Below are 23,016 nucleotides of genomic sequence, written 5' to 3' on the forward strand. Positions count from 1 at the left end.
CGATCTTCAGGCCAGGGGGTTTATAGTCGTCGGTCCGACTCTAGAGTTTAACGTCGCCGCTCGACGGTCTTCAGACTGGGGGGTTTATAGTCGCCGGTCCGACTCTAGAGTTTAACGTCGCCGCTCGACGGCCTTCCGAGCGGGATATTTATGGTCGCCGCTTCGACCCTAGAGTTTAACGTCGCCGCTCGACGGTCTTCCGAGCGGGATATTTATGGTCGCCGCTTCGACCCTAGAGTTTAACGTCGCCGCTCGACGATCTTCCGAGCGGGATATTTATGGTCACCGCTTCGACCCTAGAGTTTAACGTCGCCGCTCGACGGTCTGAAGAAACTTGGACGTTTAGCAAGCCCTAGTTATGCCGTGGTGTTTTTATGATCTTATTCATGCATTCAAAGGATAGCACAGAACGGGAATACACTCAATTAATTACACAGACGCACCTTTTACCCGACTCGATAAGGCTGGAGGTGGTTAGCGTTCCATGCTCGTTCTAGCCGTCGTCCGTCTTGATCTTCGAGGTAGTATGCACCCGATCGTAGTTTCTCGACGACCTTGAAAGGTCCCGCCCAAGGAGCCTCCAGCTTGCTCACATCACCGACTGGCTTTACCTTCTTCCATTCTAGATCGCCGACCTGGAATGCTCTGGGGATTACTCGCCTATTGTAATTTTGTTTCATCTTCTGTCGGTACGTCATTAGCTGCACAGCTGCTTTAGCTCGCTCCTCATCAACCAAATCTAGCTCTAGCTGCCTCCGCCCGGCGTTGTCCGCGTCGTATTGTTGCACCCGATCAGATTCGATCCCGACTTCTACTGGCACGACCGCCTCTTCTCCGTACACCAAGTGGAATGGCGTGACCCCCGTTTCTTCCTTAGGAATCATGAGGAGTGCCCATAGGACGCCGGGGAGTTCGTCCACCCAGCTGTCTCCAATGTGGTCTAGCCAAACCCTCAGAATCCGAAGAATTTCCCGGTTAGCGACTTCGGCTTGTCCGTTACTCTGGGGGTATGCCACTGAGGTGAAGTGTTGCTCGATGTCGTACCCTTCGCACCATTCTTGGAGCTCTTGTCCGACGAACTACCGCCCGTTGTCGGACACGAGCCGCCTTGGGATGCCGAATCGGCATATGAGATGTTGCCAAATGAATTTTTTGACCATCTGCCCTCAACCCATTTAGAGAAGTAGTCCACCGCTACCAGTAGGAACTTTCTCTGCTCGGTCGCCATAGGTAAGGGTCTCACGATGTCTATGCCCCACTGATCGAACGGATAGGATACCGTCGATGCTTTCATCTCTTCCGTCGGTCGGTGGGAGAAGCTGTGGTATTTCTGGCAGAAAAAGGCAAGTACTTACAGTCCGAGCGACGTCTTTATGGAGAGTTGGCCAGAAGTACTCGGCCAATAGGATCTTCCTAGCTAATGATCGACCGCCTGGGTGTCCCCCGCAAGATCCTTGATGTACTTCCTTCAATATATATTCTGCGTCCTCCGAACTGACGCACTTTAAAAGCGGTCGGGAAAAGGCTTTCTTGTAAAGCTGGTCCCCGATGAGGGTGAACCAGCCGGCTCTCCTTCTCAGAAGCTGGGCTCCATCCCGGTCGGACGGAGTGGCTCCTGACCGCAAAAACTCTACTATAGCCGTCCTCCAGTCACCTGGGAACGTGAGGCCCTCCATCTTGTCGATATGAGCCACCAAGGATACTTGCTCGATCGGCTGCTGGATCACCACCGGTGTCACCGAGCTTGCAAGTTTAGCTAATTCGTCTGCCGCCTGGTTCTCCGTTTAGGGTATCTTCTGTATGATTACCTCCCTGAAGTTGGGTTTAAGTTTCTCGAAGGCTTCCGCGTATAGCTTGAGCCTCGCATTATTTATCTCAAAAGTGCCTAAAAGCTGCTGAGCGGCAAGCTGAGAATCCGAGTAAAGGATTACTCGGCCGACCCCCACATGTCGGGCGGCCTGCAGGCCAGCTATGAGGGCTTCATACTCTGCTTCATTATTTGTTGCTCGATAGTCCAATCGGACAGACAGGTGCATCCGCTCTTCCTCAGGAGAAAGTAACAAGATACCAATCCCGTTTCCGAGCCGAGTGGATGATCCGTCTACAAATACTTTCTATAAAGCTTCAGGTTCAGAATTCTGTACCTCCGTTATGAAATCCGCCAAAGACTGCGACTTAATCGCCGAGCGGGGTTGATATTGGATATCAAATTCACTGAACTCCGTTGTCTACTTGATGAGCCGCCTGGGTGCTTCTGGATTTAGGAGCACTCTTCCCAGCGGGCTGTTCGTCATGACGATGATCATATGTGCTAAGAAATAAGGGCGGAGCCTCTGTACGACCAAGACCAGCGTGAAGGCGAGCTTCTCGAGACCAATATAGCGGGACTCAGTGTCTTTTAAAATGTGGCTAAGGAAATACACGGGCTGCTCTTCCCCGTCCTCTTTAACCAGCGCCGAGCCAACAGCATGCTCGGTTGATGACAAGTATATATGGAGCGGCTCGCCTATGTTCGGCTTAGCCAGTACAGGTAACGAATTCAGATAGACTTTCAAGTCTTCAAACGCCCGATCACACTCCCCGTCCCACTGAAACTTGGTAGCTTTACGCAGGATCTTGAAGAAAGGTAGGCTCCGGTCGGGCGTTCTGGAGATGAATCGCGATAACGCCGTTATCCAACCGGTAAGCCGCTGCACTTCCCTCATGTTTTTGGGAGGCAACATATCCTTTAGCGCTTTCACCTTGCTAGGGTTCGCCTCTATACCCCGCTCGGTCACGATGTAACCAAGGAAGCGTCCACCTTTGGCCCCAAACAAACACTTCTGTGGGTTCAGCTTAACTCCGTACTTCCTTAGCGTTCGGCAGGTTTCCTCTATATCTGCACAAAGATCTGTTGTCCGGAAAGATTTAATAAGTATATCATCCACGTATACTTTCAGGTTGCGTCCGATTTGCTCCCGGAACACTTTGTTCATTAGCCTTTGGTATGTAGCTCCGGCGTTCTTCAGCCCGAACGACATTACATTGTAGCAGTAAGTCTCGTCCGCAGTAACGAAACTCACCTTTTCTTGATCCTCTCAGGCGAGCGGCACTTGGTGGTAGTCCTGATATGCATCCAGCATGCATATCAACTCACACCAGCGGTGGAGTCTACCAGTTGGTCGATTCGGGGCAGAGGGTAGAAATCTTTCGGGCACGCTTTATTTAAGTCACGGAAGTTGATGCAGACTCTCTATTTGTTGCCTGGCTTGGAGACTAGCACCACATTTGCGAGCCAACTTGGGAATTGCACCTCCCGTATATGGCCGGCCTGCAGGAGCTTCTCGACTTCCGCTCGGATGATGACATTCTGTTTGGCGCTGAAGTCCCTCTTCCTCTGCTTCACCGGTCGAGCGTCCGGCCGAACATGAAGCTCGTGCTGCGCTACGCTCGGCGAGACTCCCGGCAACTCGTGAGTCGACCAAGCGAAGACGTCGCAGTTCCGTTGGAGGCATTTGACCAGCCTCTCCTTCTGGCTCGCCTCCAGGTCAGATGCTATGAACGTAGTGGAGTCCGGTCGGGCAGGGTGGATCTGTACCTCTTCTTTTTCTTCATAAACCAAGGAAGGTGGTTTTCAGTTATAGCATTTACCTCGATCCGTGGAGCTTTCCGAGCGTCCTTTGCCTCGACTCTGACCATTTCCACATAACATCGCCGGGCCGCCAGCTGATCTCCTCGGACTTCTCCCACTTGATATTCGACGGGGAATTTTATTTTTTGACAAAATGTTGAGACGACCGCTCGGAACTCATTGAGAGCCGGCCGCCCCAGGATCACATTGTATGCAGAAGGGGCATTGACCACGATGAAGTTAGTGGTACGTGTTCCCCTGAGCGGCTCCTCCCCTAACGAAATAGCTAGTCTGGTCTGGCCGATCGGGAGGACCTCATTGCCCGTGAACCTGTATAACGGGGTCGTCATTGGTAATAGCTCGGCTCGGTCAATTTGAAGTTGATCGAACGCCTTCTTGAAAATGATGTTGACCGAGCTGCCTGTATCAATAAATATGCGGTGAATAGTGTAATTAGCTATTACCGCTCGGATGATGAGGGCGTCATCATGGGAGACTTCGACTCCCTCGAGGTCCCAGGGCCCGAAGCTAATCTCAGGCCCGCTCGCCTGCTCTTGGCTGCAGCCGACAACTTGGATCCTGAGCTGCCGAGCGTGTGACTTTCTGGCCCGGTTTGAATCTCCTCCAGTGGGGCCACCGGCGATGATGTTGATTTTGCCTCGAGCTGCGTTGCTTCTATTCTCTTCCTCCCGAGCGGAAGGTCTTGCTCGCTCTTGCGAAGCTCGATGATTGACCCTCGGTTGCTGCTGCCGCTCGGGCGATTCCCTAGCCCCTCGTCGTCCGGTATCCTTGTGTCGGTGTCTCTGATCGGGTGAAGGTGATCGACGGCGATAGCTTCGGGGCGTGGGGTGAGCGATCGGCGGAAGGCTTCGACAATCTTGGGTGTTGTGGGTGGCTGACTGGTGAAGCGAACAGAACATGGGAGTCCATACCTTTCCCTTCGGTTTGGGTCGATCGACCGCCACATGCTGGACGGCTTACGATCTCGGTTCATGGTGCAGACGTAATCCTTCGGCCCGAGGTCCCCTTGGCGGTTGATGGCTGATTGGTTGCCTTCGCTCGGCTATCGTCGGCGGCTCGGCCTGTGCTTCTTTTCTTCTCGCCGCCTGGGGCTTCTTCCACATTGATGTATTCATTGGCTTTGTGTAGCATATGGTCGTAGCTGCGAAGCGGCTTTCTGACGAGCGAGCAGAAGAAATCGCCGTCCACAAGCCCTTGCGTGAACGCATTCATCATGGTCTCCGAGGTGATTGTCGGGATGTCTATGGCCACCTAGTTGAAGCGCTAGATGTAAGCTCGGAGCGTCTCCCTCGGACCTTGTTTAATGGCGAACAGGCTGACGCTGGTCTTCTGGTAGCGCCTGCTGCTTGCGAAATGATGAAGGAAAGCAGTGCGGAACTCTTTAAAACTTGTGATCGATCCGTCCGACAGTCTTCGGAACCACCATTGCGCCGATCCGGAAAGGGTGGTGAAAAATACCCTGTACTTCACACCATCGGTATATTGATGTAAAGTGACCGTGTTGTCGAACTTACCCAAATCGTCATCCGGGTCGGTGGTCCCGTTATATTCTCTAATCGTCAGGGGTGTGTAGTGCCTTGGCAGTGGATCATGAAGAATGACCTCAGAAAACTGTCGATTGATTCGCTCAGGGGATGACTCAGCCCGAGGCGCCTTCCCTTTTATAGCATCTCGTACCGGCGCTTCGTCTGATGACCCTTGATTGGCCTGTGCCAGCTCGGACGAAGTCTGGAATAATGCCCGATGAAACGGAATAGGGGCGGGCGGCGCATTCCCCGGAGTGTTGGTCTGACCTTTATTCTGTGTCCATGTGGAGTATTGCTCCGGCCGGTCCTCCTTCGTCACTCGGCCACCTGATGTCGAAGTTGCATGTTGTGCTAACCGCTCGGCTATCGCCTTCTGCTGCTGTTGCTCCACGATTTTTGTCGTTCTTGCCTCAATAAGGGTGTCGAGCTCCTCCTGAGAGAGTGTCACGGTGTGTGGTCGTTCAATTCCTTCCATCTTCTCTGCTCATATTCAGGTGAATTCCCACAGACGGCGCCAATTTGATCCTGTCTGAACTATGAATTGATGAAAGCTGGGGACGTGACGCTCTCTGCTGGCTTCACGTATACGCAGGGATGACGTGGACCTCCGACGAACCTGCAACGAAGTCGGGCCGGGAAGGGGTTCCTGGAGACGACCCTCCGACGCTCAAGTCAGGCGAGAAGAAATATGAGGCGAAATAAGGAGAACTGTAACTACAGTATATCTGATTGCATACCTTCATCGAAGTCTGGGGGTCCTTATATAGGCCCCGGGGGAGGCGCATGCACGCTCCTCGACACGTGAGCGCTTCCCCAAACATACCTCAAAATGGATGTGTCAGAAAAGCACGTCTGACGTCATACCGCAACTGTCCGAGTATATCTCTAACATGACGGTGGAAACTTCCACCATACGATCTTCTGTCTGGTTCAGCCGCCGACCATGCTGTCTGTCGGTGGCACATATCTCGAAAAGGATATCTATGGTCGTCCTCTTTGTACTCTTCTGCACCTTCTGTCTTTTATCGGGTCGAGCGGGAGAGACGCTTGGCCATACTGGTCGGGTCGAGCGAGTGGGCCACTCGATCATATACGACTGAATAGCGCCTATGTTAGCCTACGATCCAGCTGAGCGGCCGCTTGGCCCAATCAACTGTCGTATGTGAATCCCTGAGCGTCGGAAACTCGAACCTTAGCCTTAGCCGAGTTATCTCCTTGCCGACCTGACCTTCTACCGCGGCCGCTCGGAAAGGTGGCCTCCCGCTCGGCTCACCTTTTACGTCGATTGTCTTGACCTTGACCTTCACATGTCCTTAATCTATGTCTGTATGGAACCCCTCCTTTTCTACCGGATCATTCTGTTTAATAGGATGTAAAATTGTATTTAAAATACTAAATATAAAATATGGGCTAATGGTTATTTAAAAAATTATGTTAGCAGGTTCTAAATAATCAAAATTATGGTAGGCGGGATCCTCAATCCGTATTTCACGGATGATTAGTGAGGATGGATCATAGAGACTGATTGATTGTTTTAGATGGATCTTATCTGTTTAGTAGGTGAGATTTATTTAAATATACCAATGAATATTATGAATATTATGGTTCATCCTCTCCTCTGACCTCAAAGTTCTGGAGCTGCTCTTAGATTATGGTGGACGAAAACGGATTTTTCAAATGAAGGGTGGGGTTGATGTAAAATACTAAGTTAAATAATTTTCAAATAAAGCTGTTAGTTTAATAATTTTGGGGGGTAAATTGAAATTTCATCAAAGCAATAAATCCATGGATGCCGCCTCTCGCCGTCGAAGCTGTCGCTCGTTGTCTCCCCGAGCTAAGTGCACCATGCGCTTCCACTGGAGCTCCTCCTCTCTTCTCCCATCTTGTCTCTCCTCCCGCTTCCCTCCTCGGAATCCGCCGCCGGTCCTCATATTGGGTTTGGAGCACAGCGGAAGACATATAATGAATCATGGATCTTTCGTGGTACATATAGTTTTGCACAAAATTATATAAAACATACCTCGAATCCTCGATAGGTGTGAATAATATCACGGACAAATAAGACAGATAAGAGCCCCACGTGTGACTCCTCTAGCGGTATCCACGCGCACTAGATCACGAACTTGACACGATCCGTTAGGTGCTAGCCACTTGGATTGACAAAGTCTTGGAAGCACTACCGATCTCTTCCGGTGGAAGATGAAGTTGACGAAAGAGAAACGGAGAGAATGAAATCCTTACCTTGATTCTTTCCGAGGATGGCTATTTATAGCTTCCAAGGAATACGAAGAGTTAAGTCTTCAATTAATTCATCATTTATGATCTTCATTAATAAGGAAGATGAAGAGTTATAGGCTCCATAAATTCTTCATTTATAACCTTCATTATGATAACTCTTCAAATTCTTCATTAATTATCATTATGATGACTTTTCGAATTCTCCATTAATCATCATGATTATGGCTATTCGAATTCTCTCTTCTTTGTATCAAATAAATCCATATTTGATCTTGATCTCGACTCGCTTCCGATACTCTTGTTCATGTCTACGTGCTATGCGTGCGACCCTCTAGGTTTTATACACGAAGGCAGTGTAAATCCATACACAGACTAAGGTAACCGTCTAGCAACAGTTTTTAGCCACCCAACGCGATAAAATTAATATCAGTCATAAACTGTAAACCACTATGAACCGATTACTGTGTAATTCAATCTCTTCATCTAAAGCCTACATCCAAATTAATTCGGTACATTATGCATCATTACCAAATTAATTGTTTTACTTGATTTCCAAGATATAATAGACTCCTCTTGAATGATAAATCATTCCTCCCATGGCCATGGATTTTGAGTCACTAATATCTCTATCAAGCGGCCAGGATGTTAACTCCTAATCCAAGAGAGTGATGAATCCTCTATTGACTCAACACTATTCTCTCTACGCTTTGTCATACACCCAACTACCGTATTAATCACAATCCGATTAAAGACTGCTTTTAACGACGTCAAAGTACATAACTCCACGCATAGAATAAATGAAGGTCTCAAGTCAAAAGATTAGTTACACTCGTTCATAAGAGGAATAACCAATGATGCTTAATATGTGGTCTCCTCTTGAGCGGATCGTGTCCAGTGTACCTCTAAACTCAAGGCACCCCCAAGTACAACTTGGATATCCATCCCTCCGGTCTATCTCGACCTAGTCATACTCAGCGTTGATCTAGATATCCATGTCCCCTCTAGATATCTATCCGATCAAGGACTGCTTTCAGATTAATATACCATTTAATCCGTGGGACTTTATCATTAATTATATACGTACAGAAAAGTAAATATTTAATGATAAATACTTGCCTTTATTAAATAATTATTATTTATCCACAAAATACATAAGTAGTGTCTTGGCACATAAGTGCATACACTAACAATCTCCCACTTGCACTATTGCCAAACACTACGGACTCTCAGTCCTAGGCTCCTCACATGGATCTCATGTTTCAGACTTATGTCTCATTAAGTAGACATATCCATATCTACTTAAATCGTCAGTAAAAGTCACGAAGTAGGTATACGCTCCTCTAGCCTGAACTTGCAGTGGTCCACAAACATCACTATGTATGAGTTCTAGTGGTTCCTTTGCCCGTTCACCTATCTTGGTGAATGACTTCTTGGTCATTTTTCCTTGTAAACACGCTTCGCATGTATCTATGGGCTCTAATTCAAAAGAGTCCAAATACCCATTATTGAGTAGTCTAGCGATGCGTTTCTGGGTTATATGACCAAGTCTACAGTGCCAGAGGTATGTTAAGTTTGAGTCATGTAATTTCTGTTTCTTACTTTCAATACAATAGATCGGTTCATCTAAGTTAAGAACATAAAGACCATTATTCAATGAACCATTCCCATAGAATATATTATTCAAATAAAAGGAACATAACTTGTCCTTGAATTGAAATACAAATCCCTTGGTGTCTAAACTTGACACCGAAATGATATTCTTTGAGAAACTAGGAACAAAATAACAATTTTCTAAGTTCAAAACAAGTCCGCTAGGCAAATTTATTGAATATGTTCCTACAGCTAACGCAGCAACTCTCGCTCCATTAGCTACTCGTAGGTCCATTTCGCCCTTGGACAACCGTCTGAAGTCACTTAGACCCTGCATGTTCGCACAAATGTGAGAACTACTTCCAGAATCTATGACCCATGATGAAGAAACAGAAAGATTGCACTCTATCATAAAGATACCTGAAGCATCCGCTCCACTGGCATTCTTCTTCATGAAAATATAACAGTTTTTCTTCCAGTGACCTTTCTTGCCACAATGGAAGCATATTGCCTCCTTCTCATCAGATTGGGGTACCTGCATCCCTTTCTTAAGCTTCTTCTGAGCTTGATATTTAGGATTCTTCACTGTATTAGCCTTGGGATTGAACTTCCCGGTGCTTGGACGCTTGTTGGTCTTTCGACCATCATTTCATGCAGTGAAGGATTTACCTTCATATCCTTCTCAGCAGTTTTCAACATTATCATCAAATCAGTCAAACTCTTGTCCATGCTGTTCATGTTGAAGTTCAACACAAACTGAGAAAATGATGGAGGTAGTGACGATAAGACTAGGTCAACAGCCAAGTCCTGGTCTAACTTGGAACCTAAGCTCTCGAGCCTCTCTATGTACCCGATCATCTTGAATACATGAGACCCAACTTGGTTGCCTTCCTCCAGCATAGTATGAAATAGTGCTCGAGAGGTTTCATACCTCTCTACTCTCGCACTCTCTTGGAAGAGGTCACGCAAGTGCTGATCAATCTCCCTAGCACTCATGTTCTCATGCTGTCTCTAGAACTCGGGAGACATAGAAGACAAGATGATGCATTGCACATCCAGTGCATCTTCCATATACTGAGAATAATATGACTGATCTTCCTCTGAAGCATCGGGTGTAGGCTCTTTCAGTGGTTCGTCTTCAAGCACATAAATTTTTCTCTCATGTCTTAAGACGATTTTTAGTTTCCTATACCAATCTAGGTAGTTGGAACCGAGGAGGATATTCTCTTTCTCGAGAATGCTTCGCAACGATAAGGTACTTGTGTTTGCCATCTAAAATTTAAAGCAGAGTTTTAGTATTTGTGGAATTATTTAATAAAGGTCTTTTATAACTCCTATTATTTTATTCAAGTCCAACAACCCTCACTATCAGAATCGGGAATTAGTTGGTAATAATTCCTAATAGGACCGAAACCCTGAATCATATAGAATGCACACAGCTGAGCTGTACCTACATGCTACATTCATCAAGTAGGCCTTAACTTGCCAATCACAAATCTATGTGACTTTCGGTATATTCTTGTCGAGCCTTATATTCTCAACTCTCGCCCCTCAAATCAGTTAACCTTAGCTGAGCTAAACAAGTCAACGAATTTGAGTTAAGTCGACCCACTAATAATTATGATAAATTATAGATGTTGTGACACAAGCCCACAGCTGAGCTGTACCGACTTATGTAAAAACTCTAACTATCATCATAGTTATTAGTGGAGGACATTTAACAAATCTTGACTTTAATATATTTAAGGGATTTTGTAATTATTAAAATGTCTCACCATAATTAACTACTTGTGCATTTGCACAATCTCATTACGGGATTTATCTCCATTAATCCTTATAGTCTTTTAAGACAATAGGTCTCGAAGATTTTTAGCATGTTAATCTACTTATGCCATAAGGAATTTATATATAAATTACAACATGAATTACTTCACATGTTTTTAGATAAAATTAATTTCTATCATGAAATGCTACAGCATATAACTTGAAATAGAGAAATTAAGATTTCTTTGAAATCTCTTGAAACACTGATTCCTCAAATAAATTTTGAAGAATCAGCTTCGTACTATATGATCCAACCACGAATTGCTCTGATACCACTATTGGGTTTGGAGCACAGCGGAAGACATATAATGAATCATTGATCTTTCGTGGTACATATAGTTTTGCACAAAATTATATAAAACATACCTCGAGTCCTCGATAGGTGTGAATAATATCACGGACAAATAAGACAGATAAGAGCCCCACGTGTGACTCCTCTAGCGGTATCCACGCGCACTAGATCACGAACTTGACACGATCCGTTAGGTGCTAGCCACTTGGATTGACAAAGTCTTGGAAGCACTACCGATCTCTTCCGGTGGAAGATGAAGTTGACGAAAGAGAAACGGAGAGAATGAAATCCTTACCTTGATTCTTTCCGAGGATGGCTATTTATAGCTTCCAAGGAATACGAAGAGTTAAGTCTTCAATTAATTCATCATTTATGATCTTCATTAATAAGGAAGATGAAGAGTTATAGGCTCCATAAATTCTTCATTTATAACCTTCATTATGATAACTCTTCAAATTCTTCATTAATTATCATTATGATGACTTTTCGAATTCTCCATTAATCATCATGATTATGGCTATTCGAATTCTCTCTTCTTTGTATCAAATAAATCCATATTTGATCTTGATCTCGACTCGCTTCCGATACTCTTGTTCATGTCTACGTGTTATGCGTGCGACCCTCTAGATTTTATACACGAAGGCAGTGTAAATCCATACACAGACTAAGGTAACCGTCTAGCAACAGTTTTTAGCCACCCAACGCGATAAAATTAATATCAGTCATAAACTGTAAACCGATTACTGTGTAATTCAATCTCTTCATCTAAAGCCTATATCCCAATTAATTCGGTACATTATGCATCATTACCAAATTAATTGTTTTACTTGATTTCCAAGATATAATAGACTCCTCTTGAATGATAAATCATTCCTCTCATGGCCATGGATTTTGAGTCACTAATATCTCTATCAAGCGGCTAGGATGTTAACTCCTAATCCAAGAGAGTGATGAATCCTCTATTGACTCAACACTATTCTCTCTACGCTTTGTCATACACCCAACTACCGTATTAATCACAATCCGATTAAAGACTGCTTTTAACGGCGTCAAAGTACATAACTCCACGCATAGAATAAATGAAGGTCTCAAGTCAAAAGATTAGTTACACTCGTTCATAAGAGGAATAACCAATGATGCTTAATATGTGGTCTCCTCTTGAGCGGATCGTGTCCAGTGTACCTCTAAACTCAAGGCACCCCCAAGTACAACTTGGATATCCATCCCTCCGGTCTATCTCGACCTAGTCATACTCAACGTTGATCTAGATATCCATGTCCCCTCTAGATATCTATCCGATCAAGGACTGCTTTCAGATTAATATACCATTTAATCCGTGGGACTTTATCATTAATTATATACGTACAGAAAAGTAAATATTTAATGATAAATACTTGCCTTTATTAAATAATTATTATTTATCCACAAAATACATAAGTAGTGTCTTGGCACATAAGTGCATACACTAACACCTCACGCATAGACGAGTCATGCAGGAGGCTGTCTCCTTCGCCGTCGCTTCTTCCCTGCCGCTGGGAGTCGCCGACCTCGCCCGCAACAAGTGGCAAAAAAGACGATATCGCTCGCCCCAGCGCCCCCGCCGCACCACGTCCAAGGTATTCACGAGGGAGGTAAATCACGATAGAGAAGTTAGTGCGCAGTGGGAAGAGTTGCACAAGTACCAGGAAACTCACGCCCTGACTATCCCGTCGTTCGAACTCACGCTCTCAAGTGGCAAGTTTCTACGCACTAACCGCTCCAGATAATCCCGTGGGGCAACCTCGCCCGCAACAAGGTACTATAGCAGATCGATAGCACGAAGTGAGCATTTTGTGCGCTGTTTCCGCTTCTTGTAGGTAGTAGTGGCGGCCGCGATCGCTGGTACCATCGGGCAGCTCTCCAAGCCGCTGGCCTCGGCGATTTCTGGGAAGGGCATCGACCTCCGGACGGCAGTCCGGTCGGGAGGCATGCCGTCTGCTCATTCCGCTGTCAGACACGTTTCCTTTTTTAGGCTTTCGATCCTCTATTTCTCCTCTTATTCGCAATTTTTGAGGTTGAATTCTAGGGCTTAATCAATTGTGCATGAATGTTTTTTTAGGCTGTTACTGCTGCGGCTACTTTGCTTGGCCTAGATAGGTGAGAATGCAAACTGTTCGACGTAATTCCCCAGTGCCTAGTTATTGATATCAGCTTCAAGGTCTAGAAATTGTAACTGTGCAGGGGATTCTCAGATTCGGTTTTCGGCATGTCTGTGGTATTTGCTGCTCTATTTATGTATGATGCTCAGGTAAACTACTTCCCTGTTTGGTTTCTGCCATATTTATGTAGGTTTTATTGTCATTGTTCATGTTATGATGATCATTCATTTTGTTCCTGTGAGTTGAATTTCTAGTAAAATGAAAATTTTCAGCTTGTTTTTTTGGAAGAGTGCTTAGCCATTCCAATATCTATCATTAAAAAGCATAAGGAGAGGGAGGAGATCTGTATTTTCAGTTTTGCTTTCCCTGAAAACACAGACCCATGCTTGTCTTAGATAACAAAGACTTAGTTGTTCGGTAATAGTTTTAAAAGAAGAGTAGATTCTTTGGAATGTAGTTGAATTCCATTGCCTGAGCGTCGTAAGTCATTTGAGTGAAGCAACTGATAATCGTACAATCTTATATTGGTCTAGGGTTTGTCATCATGTTAATGTTCTACTGAACAATTAAATTAGATTCTTCGGCATCTCCTTCACGCCATGTACCATTGTCCAACTTAGCGTTGTCCAAATTAGATTTCTTTTTTGGAAAATAGTATTCAGAAATCGAAAAAAACCAAATTTTACTATAATTCTATTGACACCTTTGAATTTACTAGAGGTTAATGGTATCTAAAATCAATGATAATATTTTTTTTTGTCTCAATTTTGCAATACTGTGCAAGCATAAACTATTTAGATGTAACAATGGCACACCACATTCTGTATGATTGTTATTGATCTTTCTCAAATAATTATGATCTAAGTTTGCAGATGCCATTCTGTTTCTCCAAAAGCTGAAATAGTTGCTGTCTTGTTTGGGCATTTGTTTCAGTAGACAGTGGATGATCTCTCACTGTTGCTTTCATATTCAGGGTGCCCGGAGAGAGGTAGGCATTCATGCCAAAATCCTCAACAAGATCCAAAATTCCCAAGCAGAGCCAACATCTCAAAACCGGGAAGAAGATGACTGCCAAAGCAAAAGACTAAGAAGTTCCTCCATGAATTGTGAACAGAATTCTCCTGTCGTCTCCATTTCTTCTGACAAGGAAGACTCATACTTATTCCAAAGACCTGCTGCAATCGCATCTAGTGAGGTGAAGATTTCAGATTGCACAAAAGTGGATAACACCAAATAACCAATTCACATGGAACAGTACAACCACAGTGAATTGAATGAATCAGTTGGCCATACAGAGATTCAAGTTATAGTTGGTGCCTTATTAGGTTTAGTTGTGGGTGTAGCCACAGAACTTACTTTGTGATACTCATACAGAAGAAGAATCATCAGATTTTTTCCTTTTTATTTTGACAATTTAATTTTATATTGATATAAATGATTTATTAGGGGATTCAAGTAAAAGGTTGGTTGTTATTGGTGTATGTAAATGATATAATCTCTTTATAATACAATTTATTAATACAATATGTGAAATGTGGATCGTCCATTTATAATCCAACGAATGTATGAGATCTGACGGGACCCGCACCGCTAGCGGTCGCTTCACCGCGCGTGAGCTTACGAACTCGTCAACTCCGCTCCTTTTAAACCGCCTCGAAGCATTTCTGCGATCGGCGGTGACGACATTTCAAACTATTCTCGTTCTCCCGACGAGGTCGCTATGGACAGCCGCCGCCTTCCTCTCTCCGGGTACGACCGGAAGCTTGCGGAAGAAGTTATGTTCTTGCACTCTCTCTGGCGCCAGGGCCCGCCGCCTAATCGCACTCGCTCCCGAAACCCTACTTTGGGTGCCGATCTCCGTGATCCCGGCGCCCCCCCTCCACGCGATGGCCGGAAACGGAGGCAGAAGAAGAGGATTAGAGGCGAGATAGCCTCCTCAGATCTAACTGGCGACGTCCAGCCCTCCGAGAGCGGCGGGTTGCCGTGGCCTGTCGAAGAGTTACCGCCGCCTTCCACCGAGTGGCCGCCGGAGAAGAAACTGAGATCTGCGCCGGAGCCCGCCCCTCCCCCAACCTCCGAGGAGCAGGCCAAGGTCGACGCGGCGATCGCCCGGCAAAAGGCGCTCAAGGCGTCGCAGCTCTTCTTCGAGGATCTGTACAAAGAGGACGAAGAGGGATCCGAAGAAGACGACAACGAATCCATCGAATTCGAGGATGATCTGGAGAAATTGAAAATCTACACTTTCTTCATCGACATTTTCACAAAGGATCCGATCCTGAGGCAGCACTACGAGAACAGCCAGACCGGGGAATTCAATTGCCTGGCCTGCGCAGGAATCGGGATGAAGGGCTTGAAGAAGTACAACAATCCTGTCGCGATCCTGCAGCACGCACATTGTACAGTGACGGCCAAGAGGAAGAAAGGGCACCGGGCATTCGCCCGAGCCCTGTGCAAGGTTCTTGGCTACAACTTCAATATGCTTCCTAGCTTGGTTCTCGACGCCGGAGAGCGTCTCGGTGAGTCCTTGGCAAAGGATGTCAAAGCTCAGGTAATTCTTCATGCTCATCCTCGACATGCCCAGTTCATTTTCTTGCAAGTTTATATTGTTGGTGAATTGGGACGATCAGTTAGATCTAATCGTAAAACAAACAATCTTGTAAGATTTAGCATTTGTGTAGAACAGATTTGACAATATGGTTTTTATACACATTTGTTGCTTAGGGGATTGGCAATGAAGGAGGTTAGTGAAGGTTACAAATTGATCGCGTAGAGGAGAGTGAGCTTGATGAGCTAGAGTATACCTGATCAAGCAAGTAATAGGATACCCACATGAAATGACTACCTGGTTCAATTTGATTGTATGGTTTGACTAATCAAACAAAGATAGAGTCTTTACACCATGCAATCCTATTTCCAGTCAGTAGAGATCTAGTTAGGAGTTGATTGCAGTTAATTTGCTGTGATGATGTAACTCTATTTCCATTCTGTTAGACCTTTAATTAGGTTGTCACGATATGATCCATGTTGATTCATTTCAAGTGTCTCCACAAACAGCATAGAGAATCCAGGGTAGGTCTTCATAACTCTTCTCCACTTAAGGCATAACTTCCCCTCATTAAGTTGCTAAGTCCAACCAATTGCAGACATTTTGTTCCATTAATAGCTTCGCTATCACCGTCATGAAGTTCGTTTCAAACGCATTATCATGCCTCGGATAATCTATGTTCTGATACACTTAAATGAGAGAATTACATCATGAATTCTAAATGCTTAAGATTAAATTAATTCTAATTCACTCGGTTAAATTTTCATTATTTGACAACTTTTAATGTCGAAATGAAATTTGGGTGTCACATATATCCAACTAGCATCCATGCTACCTTATGTAAACCTTTCTCCTCTTGTTGTTATGATGTTCAATCTCCCTGCTCATGGAAAGTTTCTGAACTTCCATCTTGATAACTTCCTGGTTATAGGGAATCCTTATGAATCCTAAGGGTACAAGAGATTTGTTCAATAACATTAGAGCAATCAATTTTTTTTTTCAAGGTCTGACTTAGTTCTTACCATTCAAATGATAAATCACAGATACAAGCATTAATTCTCAACCCTCCATGATTGTGTATGAGCACTCTCAATGCATAACACATCATTGCTGTGTATGTGACTTCTCAAAGCCTCATTGAGTTGCTGATAACTTCCTGCAAAACCATATTTTACTCCGATAGAGCATTTGTTCCCTAATTTCAGTATCTTGTGCAGAAAGAAGCCGGTATCGAGGAGGAAAACCAAGAACATGTTGAGAAACAGGAAAATGAAAATGCAGTCGAGGAGGAAAACACAGAAGATGATGCTGAGGAGGAAAATATGGAAGATGATGCTGAGGAGGAAAATATGGAAGATGATGTCGAGGAGGAAAACACAGAAGATGCTGAGGAAAATATGGAAGATGATGTCGAGGAGGAAAACACAGAAGATGATCCTGAGGAGGAAAATATAGAAGATGATGTTGAGGAGGAAAACATAGAAGGTGCTGTAGAGAAAGCCGAGAACAAAGAAGATGTCGACCAAGTCGGAAACAAAGATGCCGTCGAGGAAGAAAACATAGAAGATGCTGCAGAGGAAGGGGAAGATATTTTTGAGGAAGTGGAAAACAAAGATGCTGCTGAGCACGAAAACACAGAAAATTCTGTAGAGAAAGGGGAAAACATAGATGCCATTGAAGACGAAAACCCACCAGAGAACATCACCAATAACCTCACAGAAAATCCACTTGAGTCATCCTTCCAGTAGATGCATTTAGTGCTCTTCTTGTAATCCATGTCGCGTCATGATTCACAGGGAATTTTGTGCTGCCAAATGACAGCATCTGCAACTGAAAACCTGCCATGTTCCTTAGTTTCATTTCTGAACGTTAGTTTAATATTTCTGAATTGTCTGGTCACTGGTGTATACCCTAAGGCCCTGGCTGGTACGGTGGATCAGGATAGGATTACAAGTTAAATTCATGTTTGACTGATTTTTTAAAAAGCCAATGGTAACTTTAGAGCATGATTAAATACTATAACAGCGGGAAAATCAATTCCACTTCAATCCCACTTCGAAGAAGATATTAATAATCTCAAATTGAATAGTAAATTTGATAATTAGTTAAAAGGATATTTTTACCCTTGCTTTTGATGCTTTCCTTGCCCTAAAAATTACTAATACTGAGGATATTTTAGTCATATAATTAATAATCCATACTTTTATCCTTATCATAAAAATCATACCAAACAAAAATAATTTTATCATAATTTACTAAATATCCTCATTAAAAGATTATTATCATGCAAATGTATAATCCCTCAATAATCCTATCACACATAATGATCAATGGGAAAAAGTTGAACATTGCTGATGGCATGAAGGTAATCCATCTGAACCCTGAGAAGTCATCGTAACATAGGTACTCGGGTGGTAGATTGCCGCCGGAGAGCAGGATCAAAGTATTAATGCATCCACAATACTATAACGTTATAACACCTACCAGAGGCGGAGCTAGAACCAGATATGGGGGGGGGGGGGGGGGGGGGCCAATAACAAATATGAGAAAGATAAATCTATTAAAATTTAGAACGTCTCTCTAAAATCATCTACAAGTGAATCTATACTAAACTTTTTAGCAATTTGCTTCTCAATATACACTAGCAAACAATCATTAAGAAATTCATCTTCCATCTTATTACGAAGCCTAGTCTTGACTATATTCATAGCAGAAAAAGATCGCTCTGTGGTAGCCGTAGAAATTGGAAGTATGAGAATAAGTGTTACGACTCTAAACACAAGTGGATAGATTTCTGACTTTCTAGTTTTCACCAACCATTGCCATAAATCAGAAATAGTTGTCAATGTTCCAATATCAGGAAGTTGTCGCACATGATCAAAATGCTCAAATTGATTTCTTAATTGTAGCATCTCATGTTTGTAAAATCTTTGGGGTAAAACTTTTGTACCAATCTGCAAATATCATCAATTCTGAATGAAATGTGCATCTCTCTTGGATCTAATGCCGAGCTAAGAATAATCAACTCCACTGTGTTGTCATTAAATATGATGTTCAATTCTTGCAATTGAGAATCTATCACTACATTAAAAATATCAACTCTGTAATGATGATCTATTGTAATTTCATCTTGTTGATGACGAGCCCTTCCTCTTCTTGCAATGTATTGAGCATTGAAATCCGGTATAGGTATACTAAGTGTTTGACAGAAAGATTTCACATCTGCAACCAATTCATCCCATCCATCATCTCTCAATTTTTGAATGAGCAACTTAGTAGATGAAACAAGATGCATTGCATTCAAAATATCTTGAGACTGAAGTTGCAAAGCTTGACAGAGCAAATTAGAAATCTCCAAAATCTTCCTCATTAGATGCAAAATAAAACAAATTCGAAAGAAGTTAGCACCTTATAAGCTGCGTCAGCATCTCCCCGTTGAGCGGGTGTAGTTCCATCATCAATGATATTCAATAAAACTTCACATGTTGCACTAAGCATCTTTATCAAACTAGATATAGATTTCAAATGAGAACTCCAACGAGTATCACCTGCCCTTTGTAAAGAACCAATTTGATTAAGTCCTTTCCCACTTTCAAGCTCATTAATATTAAGTAAATGAGCAATATTTGAGGCATGAGTGACTTTTAATTGATCATTACGCTTAGATGAGGCACTAACAACATTGATAATAGAGCTTAACTTGATAAAAAGATGATGGACTGGGATAACTTCCTTCGACGCAGCAACTAGTGCCAATTGCAAACAATATTCAAAACAATGAACATAGTAAGCATAAGGACATTCACCTAAAATTAAAGCTTGCAATCCATTCCATTCACCACGCATATTGCTTACACCATTATAACCTTGCCATCAAATATTTTGAACATCAAGAGTATGACGAGATAGGATAGAAAAGATACATTCTTTCAATGTTGATGCTATGGTGTCTTTAACATGAACAACTCCAAAGAAGCGCTTTTGCACATAGCCATCTTTGTCAACAAATCTCAAGACAATTGACATTTGCTCCTTTTTAGATTCATCTTGAGCTTCATCAACCATGATACAGAATTTTGCATCACCAATTTCTTCTCGAATGACATTCTTTACTTTAGCGTCCAAGACTTGCAAAATTTGTTTTTGTGTTGTTGATGATGTATATGATGCATTTCGTGGAGCTTTATTCAAAACTTCTTCTACTTTGTCATTGTAAGAGACTATGAAACTCAATAGTTCTAAAAAATTTTCACGATTGTTTGATATAATGGACTCATCATGACCTCTGAAAGAACATCCTTGAAATACAAGCCATCTAGTCACCTCAATTGAAGCTTTGAAACGAAGTCTATTTTCAGCAACTTCTTGAGATGTGAACTTCTCAAAACTTTGTACAATATGTATTTGTTGGTTCATGAGATCTTCACATGCTTTCTCAGCATTTCGATGAGGTGAAGTGAGATCTTTTCCAATATGTGCCAAAAATGCACAATTTTTCCCATCTCTTACCTTCTTCCATGAATGAAACTCATTAATAGTAAATGCATCTAATCTAGAAGGTCTATCTTGAGTATGGAATAGATAACATGGTAAGCAAAATGTAGCATCTACAATAGGAGAATATTCCAACCAAGATAGGAATAACTTAAACCATGATACTTGAAAACTGCGAGGATGTTTTTTTCCAGACTTCGGATACTTTGAAAGCATATATTGATATGGACCAGCTTTATATTGATATGGACCAGCTTTAATATAAGCTCTTCTAACTTCATCACGCTTTTCAATGGGGTACTCCCATATATGTGGTCGCAATCCTAGATCACGCTCTAATGATTGAATATCAAATCTCTTATTGATTTCAACTCCTAAAGATTTAGCAAGACGACTTTCAAAATTCAAATGATCAATATTTGTAGTTATATTTGATTGAGATGCTCGAATTTCATCATTCTTTCTTTTGAAGAATGCATCAATTGTTTGTGACTTTTTCATCTAAAAAAAGATTTACCCAAGTTTGAATAATAATCTATAAACCTTTAATTTAATCAATAATTTATTAAAAACAAAAAATAATATGAGAATTAATTTGCCCATATTAGAAATCCAAAAATAAAGCTAACTGGAAATCAAGAAGAGAGTGAAATGGACAAAATTAATGTCAAATCTAAACAATAAATTTCACACACAAATATTTTCTACCTATTCTCAAGACTTCAACAGATAGTCAAATAGAAACGGCAAAAAACAAAAATGAAAATCAAAACCCAATTTTTATGAAAAAACAAAGAAAACTATATCAAAATATCAAATGAAGAAACAAATAAATAAGATCATTTACCTTAATCATGGGTTGAGAATATGAGATAGGAAGACTCAAGACTGGAAGAGAGCACAACTTGTAACAAAGGCAGTCTGGTGCCTGGTGGAGAAGACAATGAGGTGTGCTAGGGTTTTCTTCACAGAGAAGATAATGAGTTATGAAAGGGCTTTCTTCGTATTTGTTTTATAATTGTATACTATTTGTATAATATATAATATATATACTAAAAATAAAAACTTGGGAGGGGCCAGGGCCCTCCAAAACTCAATGTGCATTAATATATATACTAAAAACAAAAGTTAGAAGGGGGGCCATGGCCCCCCAAAATTCAACGCGCGTCCGCCCCTGACACCTACCACCTCATCAAAAAACATGGGGTCCACTGCCACATATTCATTATAACAACATCATTCTTTCACTCACATCCCTTTTAACATTAACAATCATTATTTATGGGTCCCACAATCCACTCAACCATCTTAAAATTATATCATATTAAATAAATATATTTTAAATATATTTTAAAATATTTATATTATTATTGTTATTTTTAATAATAATAATATTACTTTTAAAAAAATAATTTTATTATTTTTCAAAAATAATATTAATTTTTTAAATATATTTATTAAATAAAATAGATGGTTGTGAGGAAACGAAATTACAATGTTAGAAAAATGAAATTAGAAAATTGGGAAAACAAAATTACAACTGAGCGGCTAAATTTACAAAGCTGAGAAAACAAAATTTATTTTAAATTACCACGTAATTATGAAATTGAAATGTAACAATCACTTAAATAAACCATACAATTATGAAATTAAAAATAATATATGAAATACTAATTCACGGATTGTTGTTGTATTACCCCCAGATATGCTCAACTAAGTCAGCGCGAAATTGGTGATGAATTTGAATGTCACGTAGCTCAGAATTTGTTCGAAGATAATCTTGAAATCCTCGGTTTTATCCATGGATAGGTTGTGCGGGTTCGTCACCTTCATGGTTGTACCAATTTGTCACGTGACCTCCCTCATCCTCAACAATCATATTATGTAAAATAATGCATGCTAGCATGATTTGTTTTAACTTTTTCCTATACCAATAACGAGCTGGACCTCTGACAATTGCCTATCGAGATTGGAGCACTCCAAATGCTCGTTCAACATCTTTTCTTGTAGACTCCTGTCTTTCCTTAAACAACTTCCTCTTGGGATCCTCCGGGCAGGGAAAAGCCTTAACAAAAGTAGTCCACTCGGGATATATTCCATCTGTTAGATAATATCTCTTCGTATATGTAGTGTCGTTCACTATGAAATTAATTTCCGGCATATTTCCTTGCAAGACGTTATTGAATATGGGAGATTCATATAACACGTTAATATCGTTACGTGAACCAGTAACCCCAAAAAATGCAATGTCATATCCACAAGTCATGAGACGCGACCGCTTTAAGTACGATTGTTGGTGACCCATGTCCCCATGTAAATTGACTTTTCCAAGCAATTGGACAATTTTTCCATTTCCAGTGCATACAATCAAGGCTACCTAACATGTCAGTGTTATAGTGTATACTAAAAGCCTAGCTTTTGTATAAACATTTATTTAGAAATAAAAATCACATTAGTCAAGTATCTACATTTATGTTAAGTGTAGTTGTTCAATTAATTTATATCATAGATAACATGATGTGTGGTGTCACGCACAGAAGATCATGTTATCAGTTCTTTATAAATTATAAATAGTTGCTCACGACTGAGATGGAAAGGAACAAACCATTGGAAAAGTCGTAGTGTAATTAAGTATTAGTTTATCTTGACTAATAAATTACACTGATACACTCTAAGTGTATTGAGTAGGACCATTTAGGTAAGTTCTTTTTGTACTGACTTAGTAAAAGAACTAGACC

At 42.1% G+C, this 23,016-nt stretch overlaps 3 protein-coding genes across 3 annotated transcripts; 2 read left to right on the top strand and 1 right to left on the bottom strand.

Moving 5' to 3' along the window:
- The first annotated feature begins 12,630 nt into the window (after positions 1 to 12,630).
- LOC122009799 lies at positions 12,631 to 14,763 on the top strand. Its single transcript, XM_042566094.1, has 4 exons — positions 12,631 to 13,089; positions 13,200 to 13,237; positions 13,322 to 13,388; positions 14,213 to 14,763. Exons 1-4 carry the CDS (start codon positions 13,069 to 13,071, stop codon positions 14,474 to 14,476), a joined length of 390 nt encoding a protein of 129 aa, XP_042422028.1. The 5' UTR covers positions 12,631 to 13,068; the 3' UTR covers positions 14,477 to 14,763.
- Positions 14,764 to 14,895: 132 nt separating this feature from the next.
- LOC122032239 (ring-infected erythrocyte surface antigen-like) lies at positions 14,896 to 17,672 on the top strand. The gene is made up of 2 exons (XM_042591514.1): positions 14,896 to 15,787; positions 17,002 to 17,672. The coding sequence occupies exons 1-2, from the start codon at positions 14,960 to 14,962 to the stop codon at positions 17,530 to 17,532; spliced, it is 1,359 nt and encodes a 452-aa protein (XP_042447448.1). The 5' UTR covers positions 14,896 to 14,959; the 3' UTR covers positions 17,533 to 17,672.
- Positions 17,673 to 18,683: 1,011 nt separating this feature from the next.
- LOC122002799 lies at positions 18,684 to 22,583 on the bottom strand. The gene is made up of 5 exons (XM_042558139.1): positions 22,257 to 22,583; positions 20,509 to 20,779; positions 19,708 to 20,391; positions 19,193 to 19,530; positions 18,684 to 19,100 (listed from the first exon to the last, which is right to left on the bottom strand). Exons 1-5 carry the CDS (start codon positions 22,581 to 22,583, stop codon positions 18,684 to 18,686), a joined length of 2,037 nt encoding a protein of 678 aa, XP_042414073.1.
- Positions 22,584 to 23,016: the final 433 nt, after the last annotated feature.

This window comes from Zingiber officinale, chromosome 1A (genome assembly GCF_018446385.1).
Source record: "Zingiber officinale cultivar Zhangliang chromosome 1A, Zo_v1.1, whole genome shotgun sequence".
In the NCBI taxonomy this organism is placed as follows: Eukaryota; Viridiplantae; Streptophyta; class Magnoliopsida; order Zingiberales; family Zingiberaceae; genus Zingiber; species Zingiber officinale.